The 13209-nt window shown below is 38.1% G+C and overlaps 2 protein-coding genes across 3 annotated transcripts; one reads left to right on the forward strand and one right to left on the reverse strand.

Moving 5' to 3' along the window:
- The first annotated feature begins 812 nt into the window (after window positions 1-812).
- LOC133669404 (dynamin-related protein 4C-like) lies at window positions 813-3659 on the forward strand. The gene is made up of 2 exons (XM_062089524.1): window positions 813-1021; window positions 1337-3659. Exon 2 carries the CDS (start codon window positions 1342-1344, stop codon window positions 3364-3366), a length of 2025 nt encoding a protein of 674 aa, XP_061945508.1. The 5' UTR covers window positions 813-1021; window positions 1337-1341; the 3' UTR covers window positions 3367-3659.
- A 4588-nt stretch (window positions 3660-8247) lies between these two features.
- On the reverse strand, window positions 8248-11474 carry LOC133669405 (serine carboxypeptidase-like 3). 2 transcript variants are annotated; one of them, XM_062089525.1, is made up of 14 exons: window positions 11251-11474; window positions 10983-11128; window positions 10770-10846; window positions 10547-10669; window positions 10358-10460; window positions 10195-10232; window positions 10011-10112; window positions 9849-9935; window positions 9602-9757; window positions 9283-9354; window positions 9084-9202; window positions 8887-9000; window positions 8708-8753; window positions 8248-8597 (listed from the first exon to the last, which is right to left on the reverse strand). In XM_062089525.1, exons 1-14 carry the CDS (start codon window positions 11373-11375, stop codon window positions 8514-8516), a joined length of 1392 nt encoding a protein of 463 aa, XP_061945509.1. In that variant the 5' UTR covers window positions 11376-11474; the 3' UTR covers window positions 8248-8513. The 2 variants fall into 2 exon arrangements, with proteins under 2 accessions (XP_061945509.1, XP_061945510.1); XM_062089526.1 differs by lacking the exon at window positions 8248-8597 and having other exon boundaries at window positions 8708-8805.
- Between the last annotated feature and the right edge of the window lie 1735 nt (window positions 11475-13209).

A 13209-nucleotide genomic window follows, 5' to 3' on the forward strand; every position in this document is an offset into this window, starting at 1 on the left:
TTAAACTATCTACAATTTGGAATCGCAATCAAATTTTGCAAATGCTACATGTTCAAGCGCTCTCTGACTAATTTATGTAGTATCATTAAATAATGTTAAACACTAATTTTTCGAATAAAATACAATTAAAAAATAAAAAATATTTTTTTTATTTTACTGGGTTGGACTCGGTTCAATGCATTTTGAGCTTTGGACCGGACCCGGTCCAGCCAGAACAGTGGAGCATGCCTCCATTGTTCACTGAACAGTATAGCATGATTCATCTGCGTAAAGCAGCTCTGTCATGCTTTCCTTTCCCTTGCGTTTCAAACGCAAAAACACTGTAAGAGCCACGAACAGTAAATCTCTTTACCAAACAGATTACATCTGTGTTTTAAACAAAACGCATATACAATTTTATTACCAAATAGCCTCATTTTTTAGATGATTTTATACACGAAAACTAATAAAATATTTTAAGATGATTTTAATTTTTTATTTGACATAATTAATACCTTACCTAGAAAAATATAAATATTAGTTAGGTTTCTATTTAACATAAAACAAGCTAGTGACTCTTTACTTTTTTTGTTTTTACTAGGGATGTCTCCACGACAAAAAAGGAATATTTTTTATTGAAATAAAAAGAAATGTTTGAATAAAAAAATTAGATTGTTGTAAAAATATAATTTAATCCGTGGGACAGGGATGGGATTGCAAAGTGTAATGAGGAAACGTGCCAAATTGAATGGCGTATAAAATACAAGGATCCTTCTGAGCAGTCCAATCTTTTGCTTGCTCTCCAAGTATCAATTGACGTTTGATTGCCTGCCTCTCTGTCCACTGTTGTACTCTTCTGTTGATTTGCCCTTTCACCACTCTCCAAGTATCCACAGCCCGTCTCCTGTTCAAGCAACAAGAACGCCACCTCACTCTATTTTTCTTTCAACTGTCAAGCAATAAAGAGGGACGCCATGCCAGCCTGCCACACCTAGCTCGGGACGCCATGCCAGCCTGACACACCTAGCTCTTTCACCAGAAGGTAACTCTCCCTTCCACAGTATAATCCAGTGTTTGGTATTGTGTTTTGAAATTGTTTTAAAAAAGTTTTACAATTTTTTATTTTAAATTAATATATTTTTTATATTTTTAGATAATTTTAATATATTAATTTCAAAAATAATTTTTCAATACAGTTGTAAAAGTAACAGTTTTAGAGTCTGTTTATAATTGAGAGACTAATAAGAGATTTTTCAGTCAAATGCGCCACCCCACTCCTGCATGCTATAAAATTTAGCTTCCCTAATATTCAATCTTTTTCCCTTGAAGAATTAAATCTCTGCTTCATCTATACCAGAGATAATGGGTAGTGGTAGTAAGCCTTCTGCAACACGCCAAGGATTTGATGAACGTGAAGCTAATGCAAAAGAAGAAGTTCATGCTGATGAGGCTGTTTTTCATGATCATTTACCTATTGTGTCATCTTCAAACGATCGTATCAGACCTCTCCTTGATGCAGTTGACAGGTTGAGGCAACTCAATGTCATGAAAGAAGGCATACAGCTCCCAACCATTGTTGTTGTTGGCGATCAATCTTCAGGAAAATCCAGTGTTCTTGAATCTCTGGCTTGTATCAATCTTCCCCGTGGCGATGTCATTTGCACTAGAGTGCCTCTCATTGTGAGGCTTAAACATCACCCATCTCTTGTACCAGAGATTTTCTTGCAGTTCAATGACCAAACAGTGCCGACTGATGAGGCCCACGTTGCTGATGCTATCAAACATGCCACTGATGAGATTGCAGGCAACGGTAAGGGTATATCTAACACTGAATTAACTCTTGTAGTGAAAAAGAATGGCGTTCCTGATCTTACACTTGTTGATCTCCCTGGAATCACAAGAGTTCCTGTTCATGGTCAACCTGAAAATATCTATGAGCAGATTGCAAATATTATAATAAAGTATATTAGTCCTGATGAGAGTGTTATCCTTAATGTTTTGTCTGCGAACGTTGATTTTTCCACGTGTGAATCTATAATGATGTCACAGAAAGTCGACAAGAACGGCGAGAGGACTATTGCTGTGGTTACAAAGGTTGATAAAACACCTGAAGGGTTACTTGAGAAGGTCACTAGAAATGATGTGAATATAGGCCTTGGTTATGTGTGTGTTAGAAACCGTATTGGTAATGAGTCTTATGAGGATGCAAGGAAGGAAGAAGCTGCACTGTTTGCGACACATCAACTTTTGTCCAAGATTGAAAAATCTACAGTGGGTATTCAAGTTTTGGCTAAAAAACTGGTGCGAATTCAGGCTAATATTATTGCCAAGTGTTTGCCTGATATCGTCAGAAAGATTAATGAGAAGTTGAAAGCGAGTATTTCAGAGCTGAATAGGATACCTAGGAGGTTGTTGTCAGTTGCTGAGGTCATGGCAGCTTTCATGGGCATTATTGGATCTTCCAAGGAGTCTTTGAGGAAAATCCTTGTAAGAGGGGAAACTGATGAATACCTAGATGAAAAAAATATGCACTGCGCTGCTAGATTGGTTGAAATGCTCAATCAATTCTCAACTGAACTTCATAAATATTTCTCTGACCATACAAATAACTTTATGATGAATGAGATTGAGGTTCTGGAGGAAACAAAAGGGATCGAGTTGCCCAATTTCCTTCCTCAAACTGCCTTCCGAACCATCATGCAGCGACAGGTTGAAGGAATGTCAAAACTACCAATAGAGTTTGTCGAAAAAGTGTGGACTTACATTGAAGAGGTGGTCATTTCGGTTTTGAATCATCACTCAGAGAGCTATCACCAAATTCAGTTATCTACCCGACGAGCAGGCCATAACCTTGTAGCTAAAATGAAAGAGCAGTCCATTAATTGGGTAACAGAGATTGTCCAGATGGAGAAGGAAACGGATTACACATGTAATCCAGAATATATGAAGGAATGGAACAAGCTCATGGCACAGCAGCATACAGTCATTGACAACATTACGAAATTTGCATCTTCCAAGGTGGTGATTGATGGCTCGAGAGAGGTTGTAGTGGGAGATCTTAGGCGTTATAAACATGTTCTTCCTCAAGCTTTTGACTTGAAGATGAGGCTGATTGCTTACTGGAAGATTGTCTTGATAAGGTTGGTTGACAATATGGCTCTGCATCTCCAGCTCAGCATCCGAAACTTGGTGAACAAGGAGATGGAGAAGGAGATTGTTAATGAGTTGTTGGGTACTGGTGGTGGTGTTGCAATAGAAAAACTGTTTGTGGAATCCCCATCTGTGGCTAGCAAGCGTGAGAAGCTGAACACAAGTATCAAGTTGCTGAGGGAGTCTCAAGAGGTGATGGCAAATATCATGGACGAAATTGCTTCTGCGGGTGATTAGGGCTTAGCAGAAAATGTTACTTCTAATGCTTTTCTTGTTTCTTTTACTTAGTAAGTCTGTTCTATTAAGGTGTTTGTTATCTAGTATGTGCTTTAGGTTTGCTAACTAGCTATAAGCTACCATGAATGTATAATTAGAGAGCTCGACGGTGAACTCTGCCAGGTGATATGGGTAAGTATGTGGATCTCTGCAAAATGGGACATCTTTTGTGCTGAATGCTCTGCTATCCTGTCTGAATGTATATAACCTTGAAGTGTTTCAATCCAGAGTCCAGGCCCTTCTATGTTTTGTTATCCATATTTGCAACTTATTTTGTAAAACAGTTCAATTAGAACAAATCTTAGGAGTTGAAGTGCTGTGTTTATGTTTGGAGGTGTTCTATCTTCTGAGTACCGGTGGTGACTGAGATACCGATTCGATTTTTTTTTAATTAATATTTTTAGATCATTTGACATATTTTTAAATAAAAAAAAACTCTTTAAAAAATATTTTTTATGACACTCCTGTACAAACTCCCTTGTTGAAAAATTAGATGGGATAGCACTGCCTAGGTGCATGCATTGGTAAATCCTCTGGCGATATCAATTGCAATCCTCGGAGGTTGCGGTCCTCAATGGAAAATAATATTTTTTTTTAGGGATGTTAAAAAAACTGAAAAATTGATTAAATTGAGAAAATTAAAAAAAGATAACTGAAAAAACTGAATTGTAAAAAAAACCAATTAAAATTTTGAAAAAAACAACCGGTTCTGTTTGATTTTGATTTTTTAAATCTAGAACTGAAAAAATCAAACTGAACCGAACCTGAACCGAAAAAAACAGAAAAAAACCAAGCCAAACTGGTTTGAACCGGTTTTTGTTTTAAAAAACCAAACCGAACCAAAACAGGTCAGTTTGAACCGGTTTCGGTTTTTTTTTTAAAATTTAGTTTGGTTATTTTTTTTTATAATAACCGAACCGAACCAAAAATAAACATGTCTAATTTTTTTTGAAATTATTATAGTGATTATTTTTTAAAATATTTTTTATTTAAAAATATATTAAATAATTTTATTTTTTTAGACATAAATTTATGTGAGAAAAGCATAAATTCCGGATGAGCATGCTGTTAGGATATTGCCATTTAGTGGCAATACCCTACCACTAATTGTGGCACTAGTGGAAGCACCACTAGTGCCACAATTAGTGGCATGATTTCAGGACCATTGTCCCCTTCATGTGCTGGAGAAGGGTGCTAAGAAATGCCTATAAAGAGGCATGTCTTGTGGAGAGCAAAGGTGAGAGAAGTGAGAGTGTAGGAGAACGTGAAGAGAAGAAGAGAAAGAGGAGCTGCTGCCATGGGCAGCAGCCCTGCTGCCATATGCAGCAGAGTGTGTGAGCTGGGAGTTGAGTGATTCTCCTCCATGTATTTGTTTTGTATCCTTTCTCTAATCTCTAATAATATGGATTCTCTCCCGTGGATGTAGGCGATTTGCCGAACCACGAAAAATATTGTGTCTCAGTGTGCTTACCCTCCTTTGAGAAAATATCAGTACATCACCGATCCATGCATGGGGTGCCGGAATCCCCAACAATTGGTATCAGAGCATATGGTTTAAGTGGTGTTTGATATTTCTCAAAAATAAAAGTTGTCAAAATTGTGTTTTGACCATACCACTGTGTAGAGGAGGAAGAGACGAAGCCACTGTTGAAAACCGCGTCGAAATCCGACGACGGAATAGTCCTCACGCACCGGCGAGGAGACTGCCCACGCGTCACACGCGTTTTCTTCACCCGGATGAGCTGACCCGACCCGAATACCAGACGACCCGACCCACGTGCCAGAGCCAGATAAGGATGACGTAATCATGATGCCACTATACACAGTCAGCATGCCATGTCAGCACGTCAGCGTCCAGTCAGCATGTCATGTCAGCGTCCAGTAATCGACACGTCAGCATTGTGGGACCCACATGCCACGTCATCAGTGCAAGCCGAGTTGAGCCGAACCGTTTTTGGAGCCGAGCCGCGAGTCGAGGGATAAGATTCTGTGTAGCAGAGTCTACGTGTAACCGGATTTGAGATTGAATCTGGGCCGTTCATCAGTCCAGAATTGTTTTGATCAAATCTTAGCCATCTGAAATGCGATTTGAACGATTTCAGACTTGTTTCCAGCTAATTTGATCTTTCCGGATGCAATGGTACGGTCCGATCGTTGAGATTTGTGACCAAAAGTGGTGGTGGTGAATTATGAAGAAAGATTGCCCGATCAGGAGGCATCTGAAGGTCATCGTGGTGGTTGATAGAGATGAAGAAGAGAAAGGTGCATATGTTTACCCAATTACATGTGCTAGACTGCTAAGTGGGGAGAATTTTAACTGCCTTGAGGGAAGGCAAAATTGGGTCACTCTGGATACCTGATCATGTGGATAATTTGAGGTGAAGAGTAGAAATTGACGAAGACCAATCTTGACGAATCTAAGCACTGGTAGTCTCGCCAGATGTTGAGAAATGATGTATTAAACCAGTATATTCCAGATCACTTGTAAAGGAAAGCCGGGACAAAGCTAGCAAATGGTTGTATATACGGAAAGACAGTACGATGGATAAATATGGCCTAAGAAGTTCTGTCTAGGAGGTTGAGTTTTAAGCTGGACCAGTGTGACCCCTCCAATCTTTCCTGGAAACTTGCTTAGTGGAAGGATTATCCATACGGTACTATTTTCGTATATATAGCAGTTTGTAATGAAACAGTTGAAGACTAGCAGGATGGCGGCACAAGGGAACAATTGGGTTCCGTATGTTCAAGGATCTGATGGAGTGGTGATTTCTCCAAAGAAGTTAGATTCGATGACTATGATTTCTCGATGGGAGAATTGATGAAGACCCTGATAATGGAAGAGAAATACAGCAAAGGGATAAAGATTGACACCCTATTTTGACTTGGACAGGTGTTGTGATAGGATAAGCTGCTGTCAAACATAAGCAAGGAATAGGGAGAAATCTGGAGAACAGAAATTGCACGAGGGTGCACGGAGATTGTGCTGGAGTACCTGTAGGATCCAACGAGGTACTGTAATGAGACAACAGGTGCAAGGAGAAGAAGTGTTCCCAGATGAAGCTCAGAGCAGAGACTGTTAAAGTTTGTACAATAGGAAGTCTCTTATGCTCTTAATAAAGACAACATGCGAAGACCTTTCAAATGCATGCAAGAATGGAAAGAGAGTTGTTGTAGAGACACCTAATTGAGGAGGTGCAAACGCCTGTGATAAAAGGCGACCGCCTATGATGAAAGACGAAGACACCAAAGAGAGTTGGTGTAGATGGAGCTGTCAAGCAGAAAGGCACAGAAGCTCCAAACATAGAAATCAAACTGAACATTGCGAGGAGTGTACCGCAACTTTCTCTTTCTATGTAATCAGTGACAGTAATCTCTCCCATAGTACACATGGTGGTAGAGAACTTTGGAGCCACTTTGAAGCATCTCAGCTAAAGAAGGATGCGACCGCCTATGAAAGGCAAAGACACCTTAGAGGTGTGAGGGCCATGATAGAAGCCCCAGTTTCGACCGCCGCATGACGACAAGCGGAGACATCTAAGAAGAAGGTGTGTGGGTCATGATATGAGCCCAGTTCAGAACACCCTAGAGCCAATGTAATGGTTAGACATGAGTGGACAGATGTATAGCCAATGAAGTGGCTATGATGAGTATGGAGACAAATGTAGGATTGACTTGGACAGATGTATAGCCAATGAAGTGGCTATGATGAGTATGGAGACAAATGTAGGATTGACTTTCATGGATATTGCCCCCTTGCTAAAGATCAATGAGCTAGAAGACATTTGTCTTGGACAATATGTGGATGACTTGTGGAGCATTAAGACGCGGCTGCTATGAAGGAGCAGAGGGCATGCGCAGGTTCCGGGAACGAGTTGACTCTTGTCAAGGTGGTGAGCTCGGTAATGGCATTGTAATACTTAGAGTATGAAGACAGATATGGATCAACCTTTAATGGGCTGCCCCCATGGTTAAAGATGGAGAGCTACCTGAACTCTTACGACTAAGAGCGAGAGACTCACGGAGAAGTAAGGCGTGGTTCCTAGGGTGGAACAGAGGGCAGACGCAACTCTTGGACGAGTAGACTCTTGGAAGAGTGGTGAGCTTGTGATCACATTGAAATACGCAATGACTGTCGCACTTGGGAATATTCATTTGAGGGGGTGTTGTAAGCCTTGGTGTAAGGCTTGAAAAATCATTCCGGACCGAGCATGGTTGATACGCTCGAAGGGGAATGTTGTGTTGAAGACGCTCTCAGAATGGTAAGCTTGGAAGACCTGCAAAATGCAAGCTTGTGCTGAAGAAGCAAGAAGACAATTGCCCACACAAATGGCAAAGGGGGTGATTGTTAGGATATTATCATTTAGTGGCAATACCCTACCACTAATTGTGGCTTAGTGGAAGCACCACTAGTGCCACAATTAGTGGCATGATTTCAGGACCATTGTCCCCTTCATGTGCTGGAGAAGGGTGCTAAGAAATGCCTATAAAGAGGCATGTCTTGTGGAGAACAAAGGTGAGAGAAGTGAGAGTGTGTGAGAACGTGAAGAGAAGAAGAGAAAGAGGGGCTGCTGCCATGGGCAGCAGAGTGTGTGAGCTGGGAGTTGAGTGATCCTCCTCCATGTATTTGTTTTGTATCCTTTCTCTAATCTCTAATAATATGGACTCTCTCCTGTGGATGTAGGCGATTTGCCGAACCACATAAAATATTGTGTCTTAGTGTTCTTACCCTCCTTTGAGCAAATATCAGTACACCACCAATCCGCGCATGGGGTGCCGGAATCCCCAACACATGCCTGCATTGATGTGCTTCAAATCAAAACATGTGCTCTTGTTGCCGAAATATTGTAAGCAAACAACAATCCCAAAAGTGCACTTAATATTTTCAACAGTTCGATAATAACATGGGTAAAGATGTTAGAAGAATTTCACAAACAGGAAGTGCACACAGCTCACAGTACACAAGAGATTCAGCTCTCTGCTGTACTCAGTTTTTCTCCTCTTTTGGTGACTCAACACTATCTCCTCTTTTCAGAACCCAGAGCATGACTTGTGTTTATAAAATTCAGCTTGGCCAATGCAATGGCACAGCGCTTTTGGTCGCAGCCTAGTTACAAAGGTTCTTGAACTATCCACCTTTTAAACATGGCAAAACATTCTGCAGGCCTGTATCCAGGAGCAGTGTGCCCTGCACCCTACAAATTAGCCACAATGAAGTACAAAGTAAGAGCTTGAAATTGAGTCCAATAATATATATGTTAGAATCATCAGTGCAACAAAAATGGAGAAATTCTGAATCCCTTACCTTTACAGTCGCAAATGTTAGTTGACTAGAGTAAGTCCTCGTGTATCTGCACGCACAAACATCCAAATCACCCATTTTCTTCATTTAAGAGGCTCTTCCTACAGGAATATTAAGGGCTAGAGAATAGTTACAGAATACCAGCAGATTGATCAAAACTAATATTCATTTGAAGAACATACCCTGCAACTTGACCTTGAAAGTGCCACGGATGCCAGTCATCAACAATAGAGTAGTTTAAAGATCTTATCCATGCTTGAGTTCCCAAGAATGGTACCTCCATGTCATGATCGCCACTGTTCAATCAACAAAAGGACAGGCTATATCAACCAACTATATAGTGTCATAGTATGTGATATGAATAAAAAAAAAAAACCACCTGTAGATCAATCTGCGGTAACCTTTTATGCCAAGGTCTATATGATTCTTGACGCTACTCTTAATTTCATAAGTATAAGGTGATTTATAATTGCATCGTTGCCACTCCCCTATGCTTCCCTGCATCAAAACAGGATCGCATTATTCACTTAATCATTTCTTGCTAGTTAAAATTCTGACTACTATTCTCAATCTCATACCTCTCGCACATGGAGTGCTTTGCGGACATTATCGTCATTTGCCCAATAAGTAGCAAGAAGATGTCCATAAGTCTATAGGCATCAAGGAAAAATCCCAAAATGAGGAAAGGAACAGAAACAAACTTGCATAAATTCATAAAAAAGAACATTATGTTAATTATCTGTTTCCCTGAGGTTCTTCTGTCAACATTTTGTATCATAATCTTGTGATGTTGCAACAAACTATATGAGTTTTGCTTTAAAGATTATTCTTTCCTTAACAAATTCTTTTCTTGTATATATGTATGTTGTATATCAGAGAAAGAGGAAAGGGAATTACACGACATCCGATGGTAGGAAGATCAGGTTTGAAATGGAGGAATTCTTGAGAGTTCTCACGGAGATTTCTTCTTTTGCCGAACATATCTATCAGACGTGGGGTAACACTAGGACACTTGCGTTCCAAAATATGGGACTGTTCAATTTCTGAAATGCACTAAGAAGGCAAATGGCTCTAGTTGCATTAACAATGAAATTCCAAGGAAAAACATGAAGGGCATTCACACAGTATAGTTATGGTTAAATACCTTGTCACGAGCCTCTAGATTTTCCAAACACTCTGAATTTTTTGGGTCGATCGATTGATATTCTCCTCCGCAACTTTTCTTCAGTGACTGAAACAATTTGTGGCAGTAGTTAGACATAACTCTGAGCTAGTAAGACAGACATTACAATACCAAGTGGATCACCTCATAGAGTTCATCAGAAATAAGTCCCATTCCATGAGAAAATGGAATCCTTGAGTTCAAATCAAAAGTAGGATCAGTAAAAGGGTTCCCAAGTGTGTATCCCTGCAACCATACAGATTAAAACACCACTTCCACCAGCAAATCTTAGATGCAAGCATAAAATAGTGAAATATATAATATGAACCTTGAGATTTATTAGTGGTTTGATACCATCATTGTTCCCTGCAACCATTGAACAGCTTGCTTCAAGATAACCTCGAACGGGATTAAAGAAAAACCGGCAATTAAATAAAAATGCAAACAAACCCCGTCATTTCGATATCATAATGGCCAATTTTGTATCATACCATTGGAAATCTTTTGAACAACAGCTGGAACGATGATGCCTGAGTAGGAGTCACCAGAAATGTAAACTGGATTTGAGAGGAATTCTTGGTGATCCATTAGCCACTATATAATGCAATCAAGAAAAAAAACAATAAAAATAAATCCACATATTCTGCCTATCAACTGCAAAACGGACCAGAAAGTTGCACCTTTCGAAGAAATTGCTCAGCTTGCGAAACTTGTTTGAAGTCGCTTCTCTGAAGAGCAAGTGGGGTTCTCGCATAGGAGAATCCAGTGCTAACAGGCAAATCTAAGAATATTATGCTGGAGACCTGAAAATTAATCAACAGCGCAGCCATCTATAAGATTAATATTGTAGAAAATGCACCTTCTAATCTAACAGTTCCTGCTAGATACAAAGGGCAATATCACCTGTGTCCATGAGTATGGATTGAAAACCAATGTAGGTAAGCTCCCATTGTATTCCCTTTCCTCAAAATTTATTGGACCTACGCACATATAACATCAGCAATTCATGAAATTTCAATGGCTCTGGATAAACTCAATATATATAGTTTCAGTGACTGTCCATTTCAATTGCAGTATTATATATGTAATTGAGTGAGCTGCTGTCGCTTCTCTTACCGATTTCAAAAGCAAGACCAGAGAAGGCAGAGCAGCCAGGGCCACCAGTTAGCCAAAGCAAGAGAGGGTCGTCTTTAGGATTCCTCTGGGACTTGATGAAGTAGTAGAAGAGCTGCACATCCTCCGCTTCATCCACTCCAACATATCTGATAACTCCACAAACCCACCATTACATGAATGCAATTTTGATCAAATTTTTTAGCATTTTATGTACATGCATAGAGTAGTAAAATCAGTAAACCAATGAAAGTGAAGGTCTGAAGCTCACCCTGTTTCAAGGTGGAAGGGAAGGGGCCCCTTAAACCCAGGAAGAAATTTGACGGTGGAGTGGGCGGCAGCTAGATGTAACCAAACCTGTAATAACAAAAGCAAAGGAAGGCATTGTTTCGCCATTTGTTTTGGTGTCGATGTAGTTTTCTTGAGGTATGCTAGTAGCCGACAACTGCTTAAAAGTTTAGTTTTCCCAGATGAGCAGTTCTGATATGGTTGCTACGAAACTTGTTTATTATATTAATATTCTTGAGACAGTTGACTATGTCTAAACTGCTTAAATTATTAACAAAATCTAAAGCACGTCGCAAAGCGCGGTAGCTTTCTTCATAATTAGTTTTGGCAATTAACAAAAAGTTAAAACACGCTGTTTTTTGTTTCTTTTATCTTTTAACATGTGATTTTATTTTTTATTTTTTATGATTTTTTTTAAAAAAATTTTAAGGATTTTATTTTTTAATATTAGAGGATGTTAGGAAACTATAGTTATTAAATCTGACTCGGGGGTTGACTCGGTCAATGGGTCGGGTCTTGAGTTTTATAGGTCAACCCAGGTCAACTCGGGTCAACCCGAATCAATCCGGAAAAATTTTAAAAAAATTAAAGTTTTAATATTTTATATGAAAAAATTAAAAAAAAATATATGTAAACATAGATTATACATATTGTAAATAATAAAGTTTAAAAGAATATTTTTTAAAAAAATTTATCCCACATTGAAAAAATATAACTTTTTTCTTGGGAACATAGAGTATATATATTAATGAGTTTTTATCCCACATTAAAAAAAAATAGTTTTTTTTCTTGTGAACATAGAATATATATATTAATGGGTTTCAAATCTCACATTAAAAAAACATAGTTTTTTTTCTTGGGAACATAGAGTATATATACTAATGGGTTTCAAATCTCACATTGAAAAAAAATAACTTTTTTCTTGGAAACATGGAGTATATATACTAATGGGTTTCAAAACTCATATTGAAAAAAAATAATTTTTTTCTTGAGAATATAGAGTATATATAATAATAAGTTTCAAATCCCACATTAAAAAGATATTATATTATCCTTTTAAGTTGAAGTATTTAAATTAAAAAGTTTTTTTTATCCCACATTGAAAAAATATAACTTTTTTCTTGAGAACATAAAGTATATATACTAATAGGTTTCAAATTTCACATTTGAAAAAAAAAAACTCGAGTCTCGCCCAGGTCTCACCTAGGTCACGAGTTGACCCGCCAGGTCGATTGGGTTTGACTGAGTCGTTGCACCGGCTGGTCTTTTGACAAACCCGGATTAGTCCAGCCTCCAGGTCCACTGGGTTTCAAGTCGACCCGCCAGGTCAGTCCAAGTTTAATAACTATGGAGGAAACCACTAATCACTAACACTTAAATAAATATGAATTACAATAGTAAACCATGATGTTTTACTTTCTTTTTTCTTTTTCTTTTTTATTTTTTGTTATGTTTTTTTAAAAAAAATTATCAATTTTATTTTTCTAATATTAGGATAGTTGAGAATTTAGTTTTATAATTGTTTTTTTTTATTTTGCCTTTTTATAAAGTTAGCATGGTTTGCCGATTTGTTAGGGTAACCTAAGTTGCACTGGATTTCAGGTTTAATGACATGTCTATTTTTTTTTCAATTCAACTTGATTTTTTTCTATATTCTACTTTTTTTTCTCATATAGTTAAAAAAAATAGTTTTAGAGAAAAATCATGTTATTAAATTTGATAAAGTCCATGCACCCGTTCACAGGTTTGGTTGATTGTTGATTCGCAAGTCTGACAAGTTTAAATATTTTTAAAAATATTTTTTTTTAATTTTATCCCTGTATATTATGTTAATTGAGAATTCAATTTTATAATTGATTTTATTTTGCCTTTTATGAAGCTGTTGCAATTTCAAAAAAATATCTCAGTGCTGGATTACATTTGAATCCATAAAATTAATCGA

This window comes from Populus nigra, chromosome 12 (genome assembly GCF_951802175.1).
Source record: "Populus nigra chromosome 12, ddPopNigr1.1, whole genome shotgun sequence".
NCBI lineage: Eukaryota > Viridiplantae > Streptophyta > Magnoliopsida > Malpighiales > Salicaceae > Populus > Populus nigra.

Coding starts and splice junctions, on each gene's coding strand:
- LOC133669404 (XM_062089524.1), top strand. CDS start 1,342: ATGGGTAGTGGTAGTAAGCCTTCTGCAACACGCCAAGGATTTGATGAA.
- LOC133669405 (XM_062089525.1), bottom strand. CDS start 11,375: ATGGCGAAACAATGCCTTCCTTTGCTTTTGTTATTACAGGTTTGGTTA. Junction 10,670..10,769: donor ATCCATACTCATGGACACAG/GTGATATTGCCC, acceptor ATTAATTTTCAG/GTCTCCAGCATAATATTCTT. Junction 9,936..10,010: donor TTTCTGATGAACTCTATGAG/GTGATCCACTTG, acceptor AAATTGTTTCAG/TCACTGAAGAAAAGTTGCGG.